Consider the following 22,417-nt stretch of genomic DNA (forward strand, 5'->3'; position numbering starts at 1 on the left):
AGATACCGAGTAGGTGCCAGTGTTGTGGCTGTTTTGGAACGGCTTGGCTAGGGATGCGGCAAGTTCTGGAGCACACGTCTTCAGTACTATTGCCAGAATATTGTCACGGATGATGTCATGACTGAACATCCAACTCAACAGCCTGGTCTCTTTCCACCCCCACCCATATCCTTTAATCCCCTTCGCCCTAAGTGCTATCATCTAACTGCTTCTTGAAAACATGCAATGTTTTGGCCTCAACTGCTTCCTGTGGTGACGAATTCCACAGGTCAACCACTCTCAGACTGAAGAAATTTATCCTCATCTCTGACCTAAATGGTTTACCCGGTATCTTCAGACTGTTACTCCTGGTTCTGGACGCACGCAACCCCCCCCCCCCTTTATAGGTGTCTGAAATCCCCCCTCATTCTTCTGAACTCTAGCGAACACAATCCGTCACAAGTGACTGATTGGAATGTGGATATGGAACCTTGAGTAGTTTGTGTTTCTTCCAGGAGTTTAAAAGTCAATCATAGCCCTCGTACTGCCACTCTGGCAGAGTGCCCTGATACATGATTGCTTTGGATTGTCACTCCCAAGTTTGTGACTGAACCTGGTACCTCTGCGACTTAATAATAAATCAAGCGTGTCTTTCTGATTTGCGGGGAAACGCTTTGTACAATTTTCACTTGCTTCAAAATTTGTTCTCATTCATTTGTGGAGTGTGGACGTCACTGGTAAAGCCAGCATTTATTGCCCACCCCTGATGGTGGTGAGCCGCTGCTTTGGACCAGTGTGTGTGATGTGGGTGCTATTTGGGTGGTGGTTCCAGGAATTTGACCCCAGCGATGATGAAGGAGCAGCGATTTATTTCCAAGTCACTGAGGTGTGCCTTGTAAGGGAACTTGGAGACGCTGACGTTCCATGCGCCTGCTAACCTTTTCCTGGATAGTAGGCGGGGGGTGCAGGTTTGGGAGGTGCTGCCAAAGGAGCCTTGGCGAGTTGCTGCAATGCATCCTGTAGATGGTACACACGGCTGCCACTGTGCATTGGCAGTGGAGGGAGTGAATGTCTAAGGTTGAACTGTGGATCTTCTAACCTAGGTTTTACAGAAATGGATGGATGAGCAATTACAGAACCTGCAGCTAATTTTGAAGGCTTTTTTGCATGCGGCTATGACTGGGACTGCTCCACGATCGTGTGGTTCCACAGAGAGCTCTCTTTATTCATGCTTAATATATGTAAGGAAGAATGCATTACTTACCATGAAATGTGGATATTTTCCGAAGCAGCCACCTTGCCTATTCAGTGTTAGGTTTCTGATAGCCATCTAAATCTAGAACAGTCTGAGCAGTGAATCACACGAGAGCAAAACTGAACTCTGAAACTTAAGGTGTGGGATTCTAGGAGCACTAATAGGCCATAAGGCCCTTGAGCTTGACTGCCACTCAGCTAGGCGATGGGTCATCTGCATCCATCCAACCTGTCTTGGCTCCGAAACATTTAATACCCTCGTCTAGTACAAATGTAGGGTATTTTTTATTATATTGGTCCTTAGATTGACACTGCCCACCACAGTAGATTCATGCTGAGACACGGTGACCTTCTATTGAGTAACTCAGGCTGGAGGTTTTAACCTACGTGGCAGTATTCTTGGAGTTCCAGCACGTTGCTATATGTACTAATTGCTGTGACAGCCCTTGTGGTTTCCTCTTTTTTAAAAAAAAAAGTAATTTTTCCAATTTCTTTTCGAGCATAAAGAGGCTATTAGTTACTTCTAAGTCTGCTTTCCAAAACCACGTTGCCAGAGTGAGGGAACACCCATCCTGAGTTTTTGCTCAGAAAGTCAGCCATAACTTGTTTTTTTTTTTAAAAATGTGTTTGTTCTTGGGGAGGGTGTCCTTCGGCTCTGGGTAAGGGACAACATGAAATTGGGGTTTCTCGTGTTATTTTTTGATGCAGGCAAACTAAATGAATCCTTGTTTCTTGTCTGCAGGGTGCAATTTGTCAGACACTCTGAACTCCTGGTTCCTCGTTGCCCAGCTCCACGTCTGGTGAGTAAACTCAGCTGCAAGTGTTGTTCTGAGAGGATCCAAAAATTAGTTTTTTTTAAATGTTTGCCTGCTAGATGGGAGTTGTGTGAAAATGCCAGCAGCTGTATAGAGCTGGCACAGTTGAACATGCTGTGCGCCAGTGCCACCTGTGCCCAAGTTACTTTGCTGCCAGAAAATACAAATGCAGCTTCGTTGTAGGAACCCGCTTCTGTTGTCTTTCACCTGTGCTTCAGATCTCACTCTTGAGAGGATGTGTTGTTTCCATTCAGCTGCCTAGTTTTCACCACAGGGAGAGAGGGAGACAAGGTTGGGAGAGCAAGACAGGGATCCATTTTAACACGTTCTGCAGACGACGACGAGCAACAAGACAGTAATCTAACCCATGCTAAATCTGCAGCTGTGACATGAGTTATTTGGCAGGTTATTCCACCCTGCACCAGACCAGTGTTAAATTGGTTTGGTTTTCCTCGATAGATCTCTAGAGTGACTAGGCACTTATTACTGCGACTGTTCTGACCCCAGTCTTGCTTTGAACTCTGGAACTGAACCAAAGGTAACATTTTGACACTTGATTTTTAAATTGGTCACGATTCTCTTGTCTGGAGCTGCCTTGGAATAATGTATTTATTTATTTTGGTTCTCTGTGCCCTAGTGTTCTAACAGTCTTGAAGCTAACTTTCCACGGGGAATGAGAGGCGCTTTAGCACATGGAGGGTAACAATTAAACCATGTGCCTTGAAATTCAGCTCTTCAGAACTTCACAGGAACATTATCAAAAAAGCTTTGTTCTGGGCCATACAAAAGGCATATTGGGACAGGTGACCGAAAGCTTGGCAAGAAGATAGATTTTAATAATCATAATCCTAAGGAACGTTTGAGAGAATTAGGGAGACAATGGGGTTTAGGGAGGGAATTCCTGAGCTTTAGGGCTGAGGAAGCTGCAAGCACATCAACTATTGGTGCAGCACTGATAATTGACAGTGCGTAAGAGGTAAGATATGGAGGAGATCAGAGATGCGTAGGGCTGGAGACGGTTCCAAAGGCAGGGGCAGGCTTGAACACCCAATGATGAGAATTTAATAATAATTTTTATTATTGTCACAAGTAGTGAAGTTACTGAAAATCCCCTAGTCGCCACACTCTGGCACCTGTTCAGGTGCACAGAGGAAAATTCAGAATGTCCAATTCACCTAACGAGCCCTTCTTTCGGGACTTGTGGGAGGAAACTGGAGGAAACCCACACAGACATGGGGAGAACATGCAAACTCCACACAGACAGTGACCCAAGTTAGGAATCGAACCCGGGATCCTGGCGCTGTGAAGCGATCATGCTAACCACTGTGCTACTGTGCTGCCCATACAGTTTTCAAATTGAGACATTACCAGACCAAGAGCCAAGATTGTTGGACGAGTCATTAAATGGTTTCAAAAAGGAGATAAATATATTTCTGATTTTTTTAAAAAATGGGTTAAAGGGATGTGGGCAACAGGTCGGGAGGTGGACTTGAGACCAGGAAGAGACTAGCTATGCTCTGATTGAATGACAGGGCAGGCTCGAAGAGCTGAATTGCTGACTTCTCCTAATTCCTATGCTCCTAAACAAAAAAAATCCTATGTCAGGGGAATTGAAGAGATGTAACACGGGCAGCGGACTTGCACTCAAGATTACAGAGCAGATGGGAGAGCAGCCAGGGGAGCATTAGAGTAGTCGAGTCTGGAGGTAACAAAGGCTTGGGTGAGAGTTAAGCACCTAAACTGCCTGTCGCCAAAAGATTCCAACAATTCCAATGTGCGAAATGCGGGCAAGTGGGACTAGGTTAGTGATAGAAACTGTGCAGCACGGATAAGCTGGGCCAAAGAGCCTGTTTCCATGCTGTAAACATCTATGACTTGCAACCAATAAAGTACTTTTACAGTGTAATGTTTGTTTTAAATAGGTGAATGTAGCTGCTAATTTGAGACAGTTGTTTTTGATAATGGTTGTTGAGGGATGAATGTTGGTCAGGATACCTGTTCTTGGGAAAATTGCTGTGCCATTCAAGGTTTGTTCGTTGGTATGAAATTCCTTCTCCACTGCTTTAATGATGCACTTCGATTAGCTCATCACCTCGTCCAAAAGGACGGAAAGGAAATTCCACACACGTGGGAAACGTGTCAGCCAATATTCACATTGCTAAATTTCAAACCAGGAGTTTCAAAACGATCAAAATATTGCTCGAGAACAAACACACTAAGCTGGTCAAATGGCCTTATGTTGTAGTACAGACGATAATCTCGGTCAACAAAATTATATATTACTACAGCCAGATTTACTTGCATTTTGGATGGGGTAGGTGGGAGGAGAAGGGAGTATATTTTGCAGGAACTGTGATGCAGAAACAAAAATCACCTTTGTATCAAATAGGGTACAGGATCATCTGTGCTACAACCAGCTTCGACCTAGACCAGAAAATCATTAAAGAGCCCTTATAAGACGGTTCATTGAGCCCCTGAAGGACCCATTGCTGTATTATCAGGCTGAGCCATTAACCACTAATTCCAAAAGGAAGTTTCTGCCCAAATACCAATGTCTATGAAACATTTTTGGTCAATCAGCAGCCATTTGTTTTCTTGTGGTTGTTTTAACGGCTTTGATTACGGTTCTAACAATTTTTTTTTTTTTTTTGAAAGGCAGCAGTTTCAATAGAGGGTTTCAATAACAATTGACCACTGTGTGAATGTTTCTTTTAATCAGCACCGTGATGAGTTAAGTTTGCGAAATGGTTAATGCAAAGGAAAAGCCTGTGACAGACGCCATAATAAACGGCAGCACTTTGAAAGAAATTGGCCAACCCCATTACCTCACTCTCCCATAATCGCTGATTAATGAGGCTGAAACTGTCCAATACGTCAAATGGATGGACTGATGTGGGTGAGAAAGTTTTGAATGAGTGACGTGATTTATTTGAGAAATACACATGGCTGGGGGGGGTGCTGTGGAAATGACTGACCTGTGTTTTGTTTTTAAAAAGCTACAGAAGTCTTAGCATTGCTCATTAGTCTACATAATGTTGTTGTATCTCCAAACAGTTCAGGAAGGATATTTCTACAGATGGCTGGCTGTTTATATTGCTCAAGGGGAAAGATGCCGAAACCACAGGCATTTGACAGTTTTGTTAGAAATGCAAGGTTGAATCAGTCCCAGTCGCTTCATGGTCACAGGACTCAATTTCCTCAACCAACAGCCTATGGGGCCGACTTGAGTGTTCCTTAAATCTTTCCATTACATTTAGTAAAGACAGAAGCCCCTGGTGTAATTTCTGAGTCGATTACTTCACCGTAGTGAAATGTCCCATCACTGGTATTTTGTAGTGTGTCCATTCGAAGGGCCTGCATTTTGTGCCAAGTTCCCATTTGTAACCCTGGATCAGAGAATAATGTCAACTGTGAGAGGCGGTTATTCAAATACAGGTCAATAGTGGGTCAGGAGTGGTGTATGGTTATGCAAGTGTGGGCAATTCGGGGTCTGATGAGAGGCCATTTGGACTGCAAGTTAATAAGTTCGCTTGGAAGAAGACGACACATTCAGAATTCCATGCATCACAGCATTGAAAAATATTTTTATTCACTCTCTGGATATGGACTTCACTAGAAAGGCCCTCTTGACATGAATCCTATCATTGCATCTACCTTCCTAACTGACAGCCAAACCTGCATGTTAATCGTAAGAAGATCCTGAACTAGAACTCCTAAGTCACACTGTGCTTCAGATTCCTGAAGCCTTTCCCCATTTTGACTATGCCTCTATTATTCCTACCAAAGTGCATAACCTCACATTTGTCCGCATTGTGTTCCATCTGCTACTTCTTTGCCCACTCTCTTAGCCTGTCCTTCTGCAGCCTCTCTGCTTCCTCAGCACAACCTGTCCTTCTACACATCTTTGTATCATACCATTGCCTTCTTGACTGCCTGCTGTACCTGCACGCTTGCTTTCAGTGACTGATGCACAAGGACACCAAGGTCTCGCTGAGTATCCATGTCTCTCCATTTACACCCATTCAAATAATCTGCCTTTCTATTTTTGCTACCAAAGTGGATAACCTCACATTTACCCACATACTGCATCTGCCATGCATGTGCCCACTCACTCAGCCTGTCCAAATCCCGCTGAAGCATCTCTGCATACTCCTCACAGCTCACCCTCCCACTTGTATCATTTGCAAATTTGGAGATAATACATTTAGTTCCCTTGTCCAAATCATAAATATATATTGTGAACAGTTGGGGGTCCTAGCACAGATCACTACGTTAGTCATTGCCTGTCAATCGGAAAAAGACCCATTTATTCCAACTTTCTGTTTCCTGTCTGCTAACCAGCTTTCTATCCATCTTTAGACTCTATCCACAATCCATGTGCTTTAACTTTACATCATGATCTTAAGTAAGGAGACTAAAACTGTCCACAATATTCCAGTACACACAACCCACCTCATTACAGCCTTGTTCCTAAAATGGATAAAAGAGATGACCTCAAGAGGTGAGATGAGAGTGACTGTCCTTGACCGCAAAGCAACATTTGACCAAATGGTATCAAGGAGCCCGAACAAAAACGTCCATGAGAATTGGGGAAAACGCTCCATTGGCTGGGGTCATCCCTGGCAGGAAGGAAGATGGTTGTGTTTTTTGGAGATCAATCTTCTCAGTCCTGAGACACCACAGCAGGAGTTCCTCACGGCCCAACCATCTTCAGCAGCTTCATAGATGACTTTCCTTCCATCATAAGGTCGAAAATGGGGATGTTCGCTGTTGATCGCTGATGACTGCACAATGTTCAGCACCATTCGCGTCTCCTCAGATACTGAAGCAGTCCATGTCCAAATGCAGCAAGGCCTGGATGATCCGGCTTAGGCTGAGAAGTGACAAGTAACATTCGTAACAAATAGCAGGCAATCACCATCTCCAACAAGAGAGTATCTAACCATCGTCCCTTGACTCTCAATGATACTGCCATTGCTGAATCCCTCCACGATCAGCATTCTAGGGGATTACCGTTGACCCAAAACTGAACGAGCCATGTAAATACTATGGCCAAAGGAACAGGTCAGAGGCTGGGAACCTGCAGAGATTAACTCATCTCCTGACTCCCCCAATGCTCGCCAACCATCTGCAAGGCATTAGTCAGGAGTGTAATGGAATATTTACTCTCCCCTTACCTAGATGAGTGCAGCTCCAACAACACTCAGGAAGCGCATGCCATCCAGAACAAAACAGACTGCTTAATTGACACCCCATCCACCACCTTCAACATTCACACCCTCCCCCACTGACACACAGTAGCAGCAGCGTGTACCATCTACAAGATGCACTGCAACAACTCACATAGGCTCCTTCAGCAGCACCGTACAAACTTGCAAACTCTAACATCTGGAAGGACAAGGGCAGCAGATACATGTGTACACCACCACCAGAAATCTCCCTTCAAGTCACTCACCATCCTGACTTGGAAATATATCTGCGTACCTTCACCGTCACTGGGTCAAATTTCTGGAACTCGCTGCCGAATAGCACTGTGGGTGGGCCTGCACCTCATGGATTGCAGCAATTCAAGAGGCAACTTGCCGCCACCACCTGCGGGGAAATGAGGGGTGGGTGGCGAGTGCTGGCCTACCCAGCGAAGCCCATACCCCATGAAAGAATGCATTTTAAAAAGAGGCGCAGTCTCACAAAGACTCTCTATGATTGCAACAAACCTTCTTTATTCCTGTACTGAAACCCCCTCGCAAAAAATGCCAACATACCATTTGACTTCTTAACTGCTTGCTGCAACTGCGTGTTAATCTCAGTGACATATGAGCAAGAGCACTCCGGTCTCTATGGACATGGACACTTCCCAATCTCTTACCAGTTAACAAATACTATTTTTCCTGCCAAAATGGTTAACGTCACATTTTCCCACTTTATAATCCATGGGCCATGTTCTTGCCCACTCACTCTCTGTCTAAAGTCCCTTGAAGCCTCTTTGCATCCTCCTCACAACTCCCATTCCCAGCTCGTTTTGTGTCATCAGCAAACTTGGAAATGTTACATTTGGTCCCCACATCCAATCGTTGATATATATTGCGAATAGCTGGGGCTCGAGCACTGATCCTTTTGGTACCCCCACTACCCTCAGCCTACCAGCCTGAGAGTGACACTATACAAATGCAGGTTTTTTTTTTTGTTGTTGCAACTCCACTCAGCCATTCCTGACTTGCACATTGTAGGAGGTGGAAAGTTAGGAGGTGAGCCACTCGCTACAGGATACCTAACCTCTGATCTACTCTAGTCATAGCATTTATGTTGTTGGTCAAATTTGGCTTCGTGGAATCTGTGCAGAAGGTAGAAGGGCAATGAAATCCTCATTTCAACCATGGTCATTTCTGTATAATTACTACTTGCATTTCCTACGTGTCCCTATTTCTCTCCCTCCTGCAGACTCTGATTTTGTGTAGGGTGAAATCTAATTGGGAAAATCAACCTTGATGCAGTTAAATAAAAATTATTTTTGAGACAAACTGACATTTTCTGTCTGCAAACAACGTAAACCAAGAAACGCAGCCTGTTGTCACTTTCAAAAGCTGTCTGCTTCGGGAGCCGGACATTGAACTGTTTGACAAACCTGCAGCAATGATTACAGCGTTGGAGTAAATTTGTTTAAACACATGTTTTTAACATTAAGCCCCAAAGATTTGTTACAAGTATTTCTGCATCATTGTCACAAACTTGGGTTGCTTTGAATTAAGCAGTCAGTTAGCTTTGTAATGGTATCGGACTACTGCAACCTGCAGCACATTTATTCACAGCCGATGTTCCCGCCAGCAGTGTCAGTGAATTATATTGCATGAGCAGTACATTTATCACCACTGATGTTTCAATGTTGTAACTGTCTGCTTTATTAATGGCTCCAGATTTGTTTTTGTTTTTAAAGTATTTTGATTAAGGTTTTGCAGAATTTTTCATAATAAAACAGTAGTAACAATAATAACAAAACAAACGAGTGAATATTAACATAGTGTAAAAAGAGAATATACAACATCAATTAAATAGACATTACCCCACGCAACCCAGTCTTCCCACACCATCCCAATGAAGCACCCACCCACCCCCTACGGATTGCTGCTGACATTTTAATTTTCCCCGAGAAAGTCGAAGAACGGCTGCCACCTCCGAGAGAACCCCAGCGTAGACCCTCGTAAGGCAAACTTTATTTTCTCGAGGCTGAGAAACCCAGCCATGTCACTAACCCAGGTCTCTACACTCGGGGGCTTCGAGTCCCCCCACATTAATAAAATCCGTCTCCGGGCTACCAGGGAGGCAAAGGCCAAAACGTCGGCCTCTTTCGGCCCCCTGAACTCACGGGTCCTCTGACACTCCAAGGATCGCTACCTCTGGACTCGGCACCACCCATGTGTTAAGCACCTTGGACATTGCCCTCGCGAACCCTTGCCAGAACCCTCTAAGCTCCGGGCATGCCCAAAACATGTGGACATGGTTTGCAGGGCTGCCCTTGCACCTCATACAACTGTCCTCTACCCTAAAAAACTTGCTCATTCTCGCTGCTGTCATGGGTGCCCGGTGGACCATCTTAAATTGAATTAGACTGAGCCTGGCACATGATGAGGAGGAATTAACCCTGCCCAGGACCTCTGCCCACAGACCCGCTTCCAACTCCTCACCTAGCTCCTCCTCCCACTTGCCCTTGAGCTCCTCCACCGGGTTTCCTCCACCTCCTGTAGTTCCTGATAGATATCCGACACCGTCCCCTCCCCCACCCTGGTGCCGGAGACCACCCTGTCCTGTATCCTCCGTGGCGGCAGCGTCGGAAAGGCCACTACCTGTTTTTTCAGGAAGGCTCGTACTTGCAGATATTTAAAGGCGTTTCCTGGCGGCAGATTAAATTTGTCCTCTAGCGCCTTCAAACTGGGAAAGCTTCCGTCTATGAACAGGTCTCCCATCCTTCTGATGCCTGCCCTCTGCCAGCTCTGGAATCCACCATCCATCCTACCCAGGACAAACCTGTGGTTGTTACATATCGGGGTCCAGACCGACGCTCCCTCCACCTTCTTGTACCTCCTCCACTGCCCCCAGATCCGCAGTGTCGCCACCACCACCGGACTTGTGGAGTAACAGGTCGGCGACATCTCCTTACTCGCGGGGTCTTATTCGCCCATACAAAGCCCATAATGATCCTACTCACCCGTTTAAAAAAGGCCTTGTAAATGAAGATGGGGAGGCACTGAAAGACAAACAAAAATCTGGGGAGGACAGTCATTTTCACGGTCTGCACCCTCCCAGCCAGTGACAGCGGGAGCATGTCCCACCTTTTTAAAGTCCCCTTCCATTTGCTCCACCAACCGGGTCAGGTTGAGCCTGTGCAGGGCATCCCATTTCCTGGCCACCTGTATACCCAGGTAACAAAAACTTTTCTCTACCATCCTGAGCGGCAGCTCTTTCAGTCTCTCCTCCTGCCTCTTGGCCTGGGTCACAAACAACTCGCTCTTTCCCATGTTCAGTTTGTACCCTGAAAAACTACAAAAATCCCTCCGGATCTGCAGAACCTCCCCCATCCCCTCCACAGGGTCTGAAATGTACAGGAGCAAATCATCCACATATAGCGAAACCCGATGTTCCACCCCACCAATTCCTCGAGGCTCTCAGCGCCATAGCTCGTGGTTCTATAGCTAGTGCAAATAGTAACGGGGAGAGGGGGGGCTCCAGATTTGTTTTAACATAACTATCTCCTATGCTCATTTAATTGTTTGGAAAGTACAAGAACCTCCAGATACTGATTTGCGCCATCAGCTCCCGCAAACAGCAATGTGACAATGACCAGATGATCATCATCTCTCTTCTCCCCCCCCCTCTCTTTGTAATAGTGCCATTTCCATCCACCAGAGAGGGGAAATGAGCCCCAATTCAACATTCCTTCCGAAAGGTGAGGTTTGAACCCAAAACCTGACTCGGGCGAGAGTGCAACCAAACTGAGCCGTGGCTGAAAGAATTTGCATTTAAATCACACCTTGCACAATCTCGAGAGGTTCCCATTACACACAGCAAGATTCTACTCCGATCCTATTTAGAGAGCAATAGTCCGAATAAGGATTTTCTTTTCTTATGTTCGTTTCTGGATGCCTTATACCAACCCTGAGTAGGGATGTCATTGGAGGTACCAGCATGAGTAAGTGTCTGACTGTAAAAGGAAAGGAGCTGAGTTAACACACGAGAAACACTCATTAATCTAATGGGGCTCACCTTAAGTGTGTTATTTCAGCTCCGCCAGTGTCAAGCTCACTCCTCCAATGATATCAGGCCTTGCTGGTTTAAAATAGCCTTCAAAACTAAAGAACAGTCAAAAGGCCATTGAGCTGCCCATAATTGCCTCTTGCCGATTTTTTTTTAAACTACGATGTTTTTTTAAACTTCTCCGAGTAGTTTCCACTTTTCTTCAGCAATGCACAAGTTTTTTTTAAATCTCCTAAATCGTACACCTGCAAGTGAGTTACAGCTTATTACACTCCAGCCTGGGCAGGGCACTAGACTGTGAATTTTCATCAGCTTATGCATGTTAGCAGGGACCCGTAGATTGATTGCTGATCCTCTCTGCTCCCTCCCAGGCATCCTTTTATATCATCTATGTACTTTAATGATTGTTTGGGGAAATTCTGGTTCTTTTCAGTACTTTCACACAGCAGGGCTGGCGATTGCTGGTGAGATTTGTAACTTAAAGAAAAATATTGCTGGTGATAGAATGATGGCTACCTGGGAGTGATTACAGGGTGTAATCTAATCAGGTGGCTTAGAGATCTTTATGAGTGGAGAGCTGGTATTTTCCTGTGGGAATGTACTGATTGGCAATAACTTATTAATTTAAAAATGTTTTTTTCTCATCAATCTGTAATTGTGCTACAATTGAATCTGATGATTCATAATTTTTGTATTGTTAATGCTGTTGAATTTCGACAACTCTCTTTTGCATCTTTTAGTAGTAAACTCCAGGAATATTAAAGGGGATTTATGATGCCGTTACAACAGGTTTATATTAAGAAAATCTGGTTGACGGCACTGGGCATACAACGACTCTTTATAGACACCAAAGTCAACATGTAATGTAATCTTGATGGCTTGCTGTGAATTGTAGGGTACCAATTAAAGAAAGAACTCGCATTTATGTAGTGCCTGTCACATTTGGCTGTCCCACAGTGCTCTATAACCAATTTATTACTTTTAAAGTGCCAGTCAATGACCATCTCCGACAAGTGAGAATCTAACCATAACCCCGTGCCATTCAATGGTATTATCATCGCTGAACCCCCTACTACCAAAGTTCCTCAGGGCTACCATTGACCAAACCTGAACTGGACCAGCTGTATAAATACTGTGGCTACAATGTATGAGTCAGGAGTGTGATGGAATAGTCTCCAATTGCCTGGATGAGTATGGCTCCAAAAGCACTCAAAAAGATTGCCGCCACCCATTCACTCCCTCCACCATTGATGCACAGTGGCAGCAGAGTGTACCATCTACAAGATGCATTGCAGAAATCCATTAAGGCTCCTTCGATAGCACCTTTGAAACTCGCAATCTCTACCACACCAGGATAAGGGCAGCAGATGCATGGGGGCACCACCAGCTGCAGGTCCTCCTTCAAGCCACACACCAGCCTGACAGATGTTCCTTCACTGTTGCTGCATCAAAATCCTGGAACTCCCTCCCTAACAGCACTGTAGGTGTGCCTACACCAGCTGGACTGCAGCGGTTCAAGAAGTCAGTTCACCGCCACCTTCTCGGGGACAGTTGCGGATGGGCAATGAATGCTGGCTTTGCAGCGACGTCCACATCCCATCAATTAATATTTAAAAAGCGTAGTTGTAACATAGGTGAGCACAACAGTCAAGTTGGGCAAAACAAGATTCCACCAATAACTTTGAAACTGTACAATCATACAGTGCGGGCGGCCATTTGGCCCATTCAGCCCGTGCTAGCAATGAATGACCAGTTAATCTGTTTTGATTGTGAGATGACTGTTGGCTTAGATCTAAGAACTCAATGTTCTTTAAATGTTGTCTTGAGATCTATTTTATCCATCTGGTTAGACGGATGGGACCCAGGTTTAACCTCCTATTCGATAGATGATGGCTCTGACAGTGCAAAATTCCTTCTGTACTGCACAAACCTGTCATTTTTGATTATGTACTCGAGTTGGGCTTGAATCACGGATCTTGGGACCATCACTGAGCCAGGCCAAGACTTGAATCAAAGCATTCAAATGATATACAATCTCAAAAAGAAAACAAATTTGGATAGTATTCAATATTCCTACTGCCCTAATCTCTGACCATTTTAACTGTTGTACAACCTAGTGTTCTTTGGGCCTTAAACATATGTCAGCATCACCCTAGAATTCCCACTCTGGCAACCATTGCAGTTCAAAGTTCAGGCTCAGCCTTCTCTGGGTGACTAAGGATGAGCAATGAATGTCAGCCTTGTCAGTGTCAGCCACATGGCATGAATAGATTTTTTTAAAAACATGCACGTGTATCAATTGAAGGTGTGATTCATCAATACCACCATGTCTTAGCCTGAGAAAAGGATCAATATCGAAATAAAACTAATTCCTACAACCCCATGGTATATTGACGATTAAAAAAGATATGAATGCTGGAATCCATAGGCTGTGAAATCAATGTTTCATAGTTCAGACAACTATCAAATAAGCTTCATCCACATTGATTAAATCATAGTCACTCTGTGCAGTATCTCCCTGCTACACATGTTCTGGTAACTCCAGCACCGTGCTACTTCTATAATTTCCTGTGACATTGATTTTGGTAGTCCCCAAGCTTGGTTAAGCTGCTAGTACAGTACGAGGTTAAACCAGCCTCAGCAGTTTTTGGGAGTGGGAGTTACAGATTTTAATTATGCGTTGTGTGAAGAAGTGCTTCCTGACATCATCCATGCATGACATAGATGCAATTTTAAGGTAATGCCCTCTTTCTCTGGATTCCACCAGCATTGAGGGAAATCAACCTAGTCGATGCAACCTGTCCTCATAATGTAAGTTTTAGCCCTTGTTTTTAAAAAGGTATATTATTAATAACTGAAAATGAACTGGAAATCTTCGTCATAGCATTCTGGACGGAGGATGTAATTATTCATTGTCTTTGCATCAAATTGAGACTGACTAGATACTCTTTCAAAGACCTGGCAAAGCATGATGTGGTGAATGATGACCCCCTGTGGCGAATGATGACCACCTGTGCTGTATGATTTTATGATAGGTCCTGTATTGTTGCTCCCTGTCCTCTGCAGTATCCGATCATAGAATTTACAGTGCAGAAGGAGGCCATTCGGCCCATTGAGTCTGCACCGGCTCTTGGAAAGAGCACCCTACCCAAGCCCACGCCGTCACCCTATCCCCATAACCCAACCCAACACTAAGGTCAATTTTGAACACTTAAGGGCAATTGATCGTGGCCAATCCACTTAACCTGCACATCTTTGGACTGTGGGAGGAAACCGGAGCTGCCGGAGGAAACCCACGCAGACACGGGGGGAACGTGCAGACTCCACACAGACAGTGACCCAAGCCGGGAATCGAACCTGGGACCCTGGAGTTGTGAAGCAATTGTGCTAACCACTATGCTACCCTGCTGCCCTCTATGCTACCGTGCTGCCCTGCATCAGGAGGAGGATTCCCTGGACCAGCTATGAAAGCTGGGACAAGCTTTGGCTTTTCAATCTCCTGAGGCGGTTGAGTTGAGAGCATGCCGATGCCCAAAACCATACCTAATACAGAAAATATGCACTCCGAAAGTTCTTCATAACCCCTGTGAAAGACACACTGCTTCAAACCAGTATGCAACAACTTGCATTTATATAGTGCCTTTATGGTGGTATGACCCAAGCTGCTTCACAGGCACATACATACTCTGACATCAAGCTACAAAAAGGAAACATTGGGACTGATGATGAAGACACTCAAAGGAGTGTCTTAAAAGAAGAGAGGGGGGGTAGAGAGGTTTAGGGAGGGAATTCCAGAGCTTGGGGTTGGCCAACAGAAGTCATGGCTGACTGTGGTGGGATGCAGGGACCAGAGTTGGAGGAAGGCAGACACCAATGTTAAATTCCTCAACCAGACTTCCAGATAAATAAAAACACAAGTCTTAGAATCATTGGTGAAACTTGATGGGTGGAGGAAGGTAGGTATTTCAGGACGGATGCAATGAAGGACTTTGTTCATCCATATTTGTACCATTTTTTTGTTGCTAATCCTCATGTTTAAAGTTAATGTGCTTGCTATGACTGCCTATACCATCAGGAATACCTCTGCATGGAAATTGCGTGCTTTTAAGGGAAAATGATTTAAGATTATGATCGTTTTTATGCTTTGCCCTCATTCGACCACTGTCTTGTTTTTGACAGATCTTTATCAGCAGTGAACACGGTTTACATTTTCAGTCTATTATGGGATAGTAACAAATCAGTTGGTCAAAGCATAAATTATTTTATGTAACTATGGCTTCTGGCAATGCTTGCCTTGAACCTAACTCTTAATGATGGTACAGATGGTGTATGGCTCCCTCTAGTGACTATGGGCAGCAAAATTCACCCCGACACAGCTTCATTATGTTGTAGCTTAAGTGCAGTCAGAAAGGCAACAAAGAGGATAAAGAAATACTGGTCACGGTTGGTTTTAGTTAGTGGTCATCAATGACATAGATTAATTCATAAAAGGATTTGTGTTCATACTTGTTAATTGTATCAATTGAAATTAAGTCCTTTCAGGTGTAGGGCATTGATTGGACGATTATTTGAGCACATATAAAGAGACTCTTACTGACATGATTGGAATGGAGTCAAGAGACATATACCTGTGATGTTTCACTCTTAATAAACCTATTCCAAGTAACAACTGGCTTTGGATTCTTCCTTCACCAACTTCAGGAATGTAACACCTATTTTTTTCCAAGAGAGGGATTTTGGGTTCAAAGGTTGTGAGGAGATTCTGACTTTGTTCACCAGATAGGTAATGCCTCAATAGCAACCTGAAGACTGATGTCTGGTTAAAAGCCCTCTCTGAATCTACAGTCTCTCATTTCAAGTCCTTCTCAAGGTGGACCCTTTTAACCTCCACCTCACAGTGGTTGGAGGACGGACGGTGAAAGGGTAAAACAGTCGAGTGTGGCATGAAGGTGACAGATTCAAACATTTGGTACATTTGATGGATATAACACACCGTAGATTGTGGCAATTGATGAAAGTAGTGAAGCATCCGACACTGGCCATTCACTGCAGCTGCCCAGACGTCCTGGATCCTCGTCTTCACTGGAATCCTGCAAGAGCCGCTGAGAGAATAGGGGCAGCAACACGTGTGGGTTAGGATGTAAAGTGTGACCTACAGACATACAATCAATTCCTAAGGCGATAGGAAACGGACAAAGTGACAGGTGCAGTCACCCCACATATAGGTGGTCCTTGGATGATGGTCAGTCGATAGATGTCCATGTGCTCTCGAGGGATGCCACTACTGATGAAGATCTCCGTGCATGCATCAAAGCTCTGGAACGCTACCACCAAAGATACCCGAGGCCCATCATGAGAAATAGATGGCAGGGCAAAATCACACACAATGAGGTCTTTCATTGTGCTGGGTTCAACAGCATGGAGACCACCCTCCAGAAAATTAGACTGCAGGCCATGTCTCCTGCATGGTTTTCAAACAAAGTTAAGGTGGTCAGTTCAAATACCAGGACGCCCTAAAATAAAGCTCACAAATCTCTGCGTTGGTAAACTCTTTTGGGATGACACTGCAACCGAGTGGCCATGTGGAGGCAAGCACGACAATTGACAAAATTGACTAGGGCTCCGTCTTCAACAACATAATCCCAGCCAAACTCCTATCACAGCTCCAAAACCTAGGATTTGGCTCCTTTCTCTGCAACTGGATCCTTGGCTTCCTGACCCATAGACCACACTCCGTAAGGATAAACAGAATAGTCCTCAATATCGGGGCCCAGCAAGGCTGCGTACTTAGCCCCCTACTATACTCCTTATACACACACGACTGTCTGGCAAAATTTGGCTCCAACTCCATCTGCAAGGTTGCTGATGACACTGCCGTGGTGGGTCGGATCTCGGAACAACAATGAGTCCGAATACAGGAGAGATATAGAGATCCTAGTGGAGTGGTGTAATGACAACAATCTCTCCCTCAATGTCAGCAAAGCGGAAGAGCTGGTCATTGATTTCAGGAAGCAAAGTATCATATGCACCCCTGTCTGTATCAATGGAGCTAAGGTGGAGATGGTTGACTGCTTCAGATTCCTAGGCGTGCACATCACCAACAATCTGTCCTGGTCCACCCACTTCAACTCTACGACCAAGAAAACAAAGAGCGCCTGTGCTTTCTTGGGAAACTAAGGAAATTTGGCATGTCCACATTGCGGCGGCATGGTAGCACAGTTGCTTCACAGCTCCAGTGACCTAAGTTCGATTCCTGCTTGGGTCACTGTCTGTGCAGAGTCTGCACGTTCTCCCCGTGTCTGCGTGGGTTTCCTCCGGGTGCTCCGGTTTCCTCCAACTGTCCAAAGATGTGCAGGTTAGGTGGATTGGCCACGCAAAATTGTCCTAAAGTGTCCAAAAAGGTTAGGTGGGGTTACGGGGATAGGGTGGAGGTGTGGATTTAGGTAGGGTGCCCTTTCCGAGAGCTGGTGCAGACTCGATGGGCCTCATAGCCTCATTCTGCACTGTAAATTCTATGACTCTTACCAATTTTTACAGATGCACCATAGAAAGCATCTATCTGGCTACATCACAGCCTGGTATGGCAACTGCTCGTCCCAAGACCGTAAGAAACTACAGAGTCGTGAACACAGCCCAGTCCATCATGCAAACCCGCCTCCCATCCATTGGCTCCGTCTACACCTCCCGCTGCCTTGGGAAAGGTGGGCAGCATAATCAAAGACCCCTCCCACCCGACTTATTCACTCTTCCAACTTCTTCCATCGGGCAGGAGATACAAAAGTCTAAGAACACGCACTAACAGATTCAAAAACAGCTTCTTCCCCGCTGTTGCCAGAGTCTTAAATGACCCTCTTCTGGACTAATCTGACCTTGTCACACATCTTCTCTTCTGAGTAATACTACACTCCTGTATGCTTCGCCCGATGCCTGTGTCTATGTATTTACATTATTTATGTTTGCCCTATGTTGTTTTTTCATGTATGGAATGATCTGTTTGGGCTGTTGTATGCCGAACAATACTTTTCACTGTACCTCGGTACATGTGACAATAAACAAATTCAATCAAATCCAATTTGGTTAATCATGAGTCCCATTTATGCCAAGCTTCAACACCCAACATGCCCAGAGGCAGGCCAGAGGTGGCACAGCTAACAGAACGTTTCCTTTAAGCACCAACAGCGACAAAACGAGCTGCCAATTCTGTGGCCATCCATGCCAATCTCGCTTCGGATTCCTCAGTCATGAGAGAATCCACAAAAGAATATGAAGCCACTAACAGCTTGGTACTCCAGTGATGATATCTCAGTACATCTGCGTTTTAGACATGCATGAGCATGTGAATTGCTGGATTATAAAAGACAATAATCCAACTAGTTCACCTTTTGCCACCATGGTAGTTGGACAATGGAATGGTTGATAAATCACATTGATCAATCCCCATTTAAGGCAAGGAAAGCCCTAGTAGTTGAGAACTTTAGAACCATGAGTCCAAAGCCACCTGTTCCTCCCAAGCTCTCTCCACACGTTATGTTTCAAATGACTCGGAGAATGGATCCCAAAATGATCTGAAATAAATCTCATTTGCATTTCAATGAATCAATGTTGTTTCACCGACTCCCTGGTGAGCCTGCTCTATATATTGATCACTTTCCCTCTGAAACATTGTTTCTGTGGATTAGGTTTGAATTTACTCCCCTTGAATAACTGTGTCGGTAAATTCGCAGTCATGATAACTGACATAAGTCTCTTCCACTTAAAAGCATTTTAATTAATCAAAGTTAAATGGAAGTATTGAAAATATGAACTCACCAGTGTGTAAGCTGCCAGCAGGTTAGGGTACACCCTTCCTGGCCATGCTGTAGGCTCCCAGCTGGTGACCTCACCACCTAATCTGGAAAAGCGAATTGCGAAATGAAGTCATGGCGTGTGGCGCAAGGCTCTTCCTGCATCAGAAATTACCGTCTTGGAGCTCTCAGTTGCAAATTCAAATTAATGCATGAAGAGTACATAATGCAGGTGCTCAATCTACTAAAAACTAACTGGAAAATTCCTCAAAGTGTAATTGCCTCAGCACACTGCTGTGTGCCATGACATTCTGAGCTTTGAGTCCTGGAAAGAATGTTGTGACTGTCAATCTTCAGTGGAAAAAGGTTCCCCATGGTGTTGTGAGCAGACTCCCCCCCCCCCCCCCCCCCCACCCCCCCACTCCCCTACCATTGGGCAATGCATGTCTTTATCCACTGTATAGCTGCCGTATGAACCTGGGGATATTGTATAACATGAGGTTGTCTTCTCACATGTGACACCATCATGCATTGGCCATTCCCCATTGTTCTTTTTCAACACTCTTGCATCTCCTTGTTACATACTTTCCTGGCCAATGTTTACCCCTCAGCCAGTGTTATTAAAACAGATCATTATCATGTTTGTGGGAGCTTTCTGTGCACTAATTAACTATTGAATGTATCAGTGACTATCTCAATTATGATCTTAGCTCTGGTCTGCCTCGCAGGTGGAAACATTTTCTTTGCATGGGGCAGCATGGTAGCACAGTGGTTAGCACTGTTGCTTCACAGCACCAGGGTCCCAGGTTCAATTCCCGCTTGGGTCACTGTCTATGTCTTGTCTGCACCTTCTCCCCATATCTGCGTGGGTTTCCTCCGGGTGCTCCGGTTTCCTCCCACAAGTCCCGAAAGACGTGCTGTCAGGTGAATTGGACATTCTGAATTCCTCCTCCGTGTACCCGAACAGGCGCCGGAGTGTGGCAAGTAGGGGATTTTCACAGTAACTTCATTGCAGTGTTAATGTAAGCCTGCTTGTGACAATAATAAAGATTATTATTAATAAAGATTATTATTCAAAATCTTAAGACATCTATCAGGTCAGCCCTCAGACTATAGAAAAAAGTTCCATATTCTTCCACCTTTTCAGATAGATACAACCTCTCAGTTTTGGTATTATCCTTGTAAATCTTTTTTGCATCTTCTCCAGGGTCTCTATATCGTCAGTACTCCCCAGTGTAGTTTAAATATACCCCTCTGTGACCCAGTCCGGCTTTTCAAACAAAGAAACATTTAATTTTTAAGAGGGCTGCATTTCCGATCAGCGAGAGTTGCTGATCGGTTCTGAATTGATGCTTTGGCCATTGTTTGGCTACATGGTCTCCCTTGCTTCATTCAGCCCTTCAAGAGCAGGAAGAAGATATGGAATAAAACGTAACAGTGAAAAGGTCAGTGACAGAAGGATGGTTTTCAGAGTGGAACTGTGTGCAGAAATGGGAATAATAGGGCAGAAAACATGCAACAGGTAGAACTTTACAAGCAAAATGGGGTGTTTACAAAACAGTCAGTATAAACAGATTGTCCAGCCATCACGTTTTATGCGGAACCTTGTCATGCACATACTGACTGTTGCAGTTTCTGCAGTCCAACAGTGATACATTTTGGTCATCTGTGCTAATATTTCCTTCTTTTGCTCAGTGTCAAATTATGTTTGTTAGCAAGTGCCTTGTGAAGTCTCACTATGTTAAAGGTTCTATATAGATGCCATATGTTGTCTGAAATAGAAGGGATTCCATTCTTTTGTCACCTGTGTCCCTCAACTTGACTAGCGTGAAATGTAAGCCCTTCTCCAAGAAGAGTCCTTTAGGAGGAAGGTTATTCTGCTTCTTAGCCCAGCCTTGCTTTTGTTTTTCCAGGATGGCCCTGGTGCGTATGAAGCAGGAAGGACGAGAGGGGAAATATATGTGCAAGTACATTGTGCACTCCATGTGGGAGGACCTGGAGCAACGGGGTAAAGTAATGGGGGTAAGTTAGTAACACATCTGGAAGATGTTTTCACTTGATAAATAGTAGACATGCAAACTATCATATGTTATCCAAGAACAAGTCACCCCAGTGAGTGATTAATCAGGAGAAATATTTGACGATATATATGTGTGGATCATTTACTCCTTGTTGAAACCTTATGCTGCTTTTCAGAAGTTTGTTTTTGGCAGAGGATAGGTCATAAGACCGGTTAAGCTGATTGGTAAAATCACCAGAGGGAGGTTAGATTTTATTTTTTTGACGCAGCAGGCTGCAACATGGAATGCACTGCCTGAAAGGGCAATGGAAGCAGATTCACTCATAGCTTTCAGAAGGGAATTGGATAACTACTTGAAAAGGAAACCAATTCACGGCTATGGGGAAAGCTAACCAAGTGAGTGGGAATTAATTGGATAGCTTTTTCAAAGACCGGACACGGGCATGGGGGCTAATTGGCCTTCCTCTATGCTGTAAGATTCTATGATTCAGCGATGTGCTGAGTATGGGTGCTTGTGCATTCTGTTGTACATTTGGCGTTCAGTGAAGCTGTGGGTTAGAATCCACGTTCCGGACAATGATTCGCCACGAATACAAGGAGAAGAACTGTGGGCGCTGAAAATCTCAAATGTAAACCGAAAATGCTGGAAATACTCAGCAGGTCAGCAAGCTTCCATGGAGGGGGAAGCAAAATTAACGTTTCAGGTTGATGACCTTCCTTCAGAACCTGTTTAGCCGCATGAAACAATACTTATTGTATTTGTTCCTGTGTCGCAATTCTTTGGCACACATTGTCATGCTTACATTGCATTTGGGGAAAGTTCAATTATCAAACGGTACCGAAAACTTGTTGTTCACTCCTGCCAAGACCAAATGCTTTCACAGCCCCTCGCCCCTGCAGGCCAATAAGAATACCAATCATGGGCTGCAGATACATTAAATGTTGTATTTTAGATTTTAATTTGCTTATTAGATCTTAAACGTAGACATTTAGCTTCCTCCAAGTTCTGTCCTTGTTTGCTTTCCAACCTGATCAGATGTCCACTCCCCAACTCCAATTACCTTTATTAAATTTGTGCTTGGACAGTGGACGATCCCAGAAAAGGAGGAATAGACCGCACATCCTGTCGAGTCTGAACGATTATGGCTGATCCTGGCTTTCTGTCTGCTCCCCTTATCCCTTGATTCCCTGGGAGACCAAAAATCTGTCTATCCCAGCCTTAAGTATATTCAACAATGGGGACCCAGTGTAATAGTCTATTGTCGCTAGACCAGTAATGCAGAGACCCAGTGTAATAGTCTATTGTCGCTGGACCAGTA

General features: G+C 44.6%; 1 protein-coding gene across 1 annotated transcript in view; it reads left to right on the forward strand.

Annotated features, from left to right (window-relative positions):
* The window catches only part of uqcc1 (ubiquinol-cytochrome c reductase complex assembly factor 1), a 96,085-nt gene that overhangs the window by 12,681 nt on the left and 60,987 nt on the right, over positions 1–22,417 (forward strand). The window contains exons 4-5 of the mRNA XM_072515561.1: positions 1,976–2,033; positions 20,992–21,100. Coding sequence (XP_072371662.1) covers positions 1,976–2,033; positions 20,992–21,100 — 167 coding nt within the window. The remainder of the gene's footprint in view (positions 1–1,975; positions 2,034–20,991; positions 21,101–22,417) is intronic.

This window comes from Scyliorhinus torazame, chromosome 8 (assembly GCF_047496885.1).
Source record: "Scyliorhinus torazame isolate Kashiwa2021f chromosome 8, sScyTor2.1, whole genome shotgun sequence".
NCBI lineage: Eukaryota > Metazoa > Chordata > Chondrichthyes > Carcharhiniformes > Scyliorhinidae > Scyliorhinus > Scyliorhinus torazame.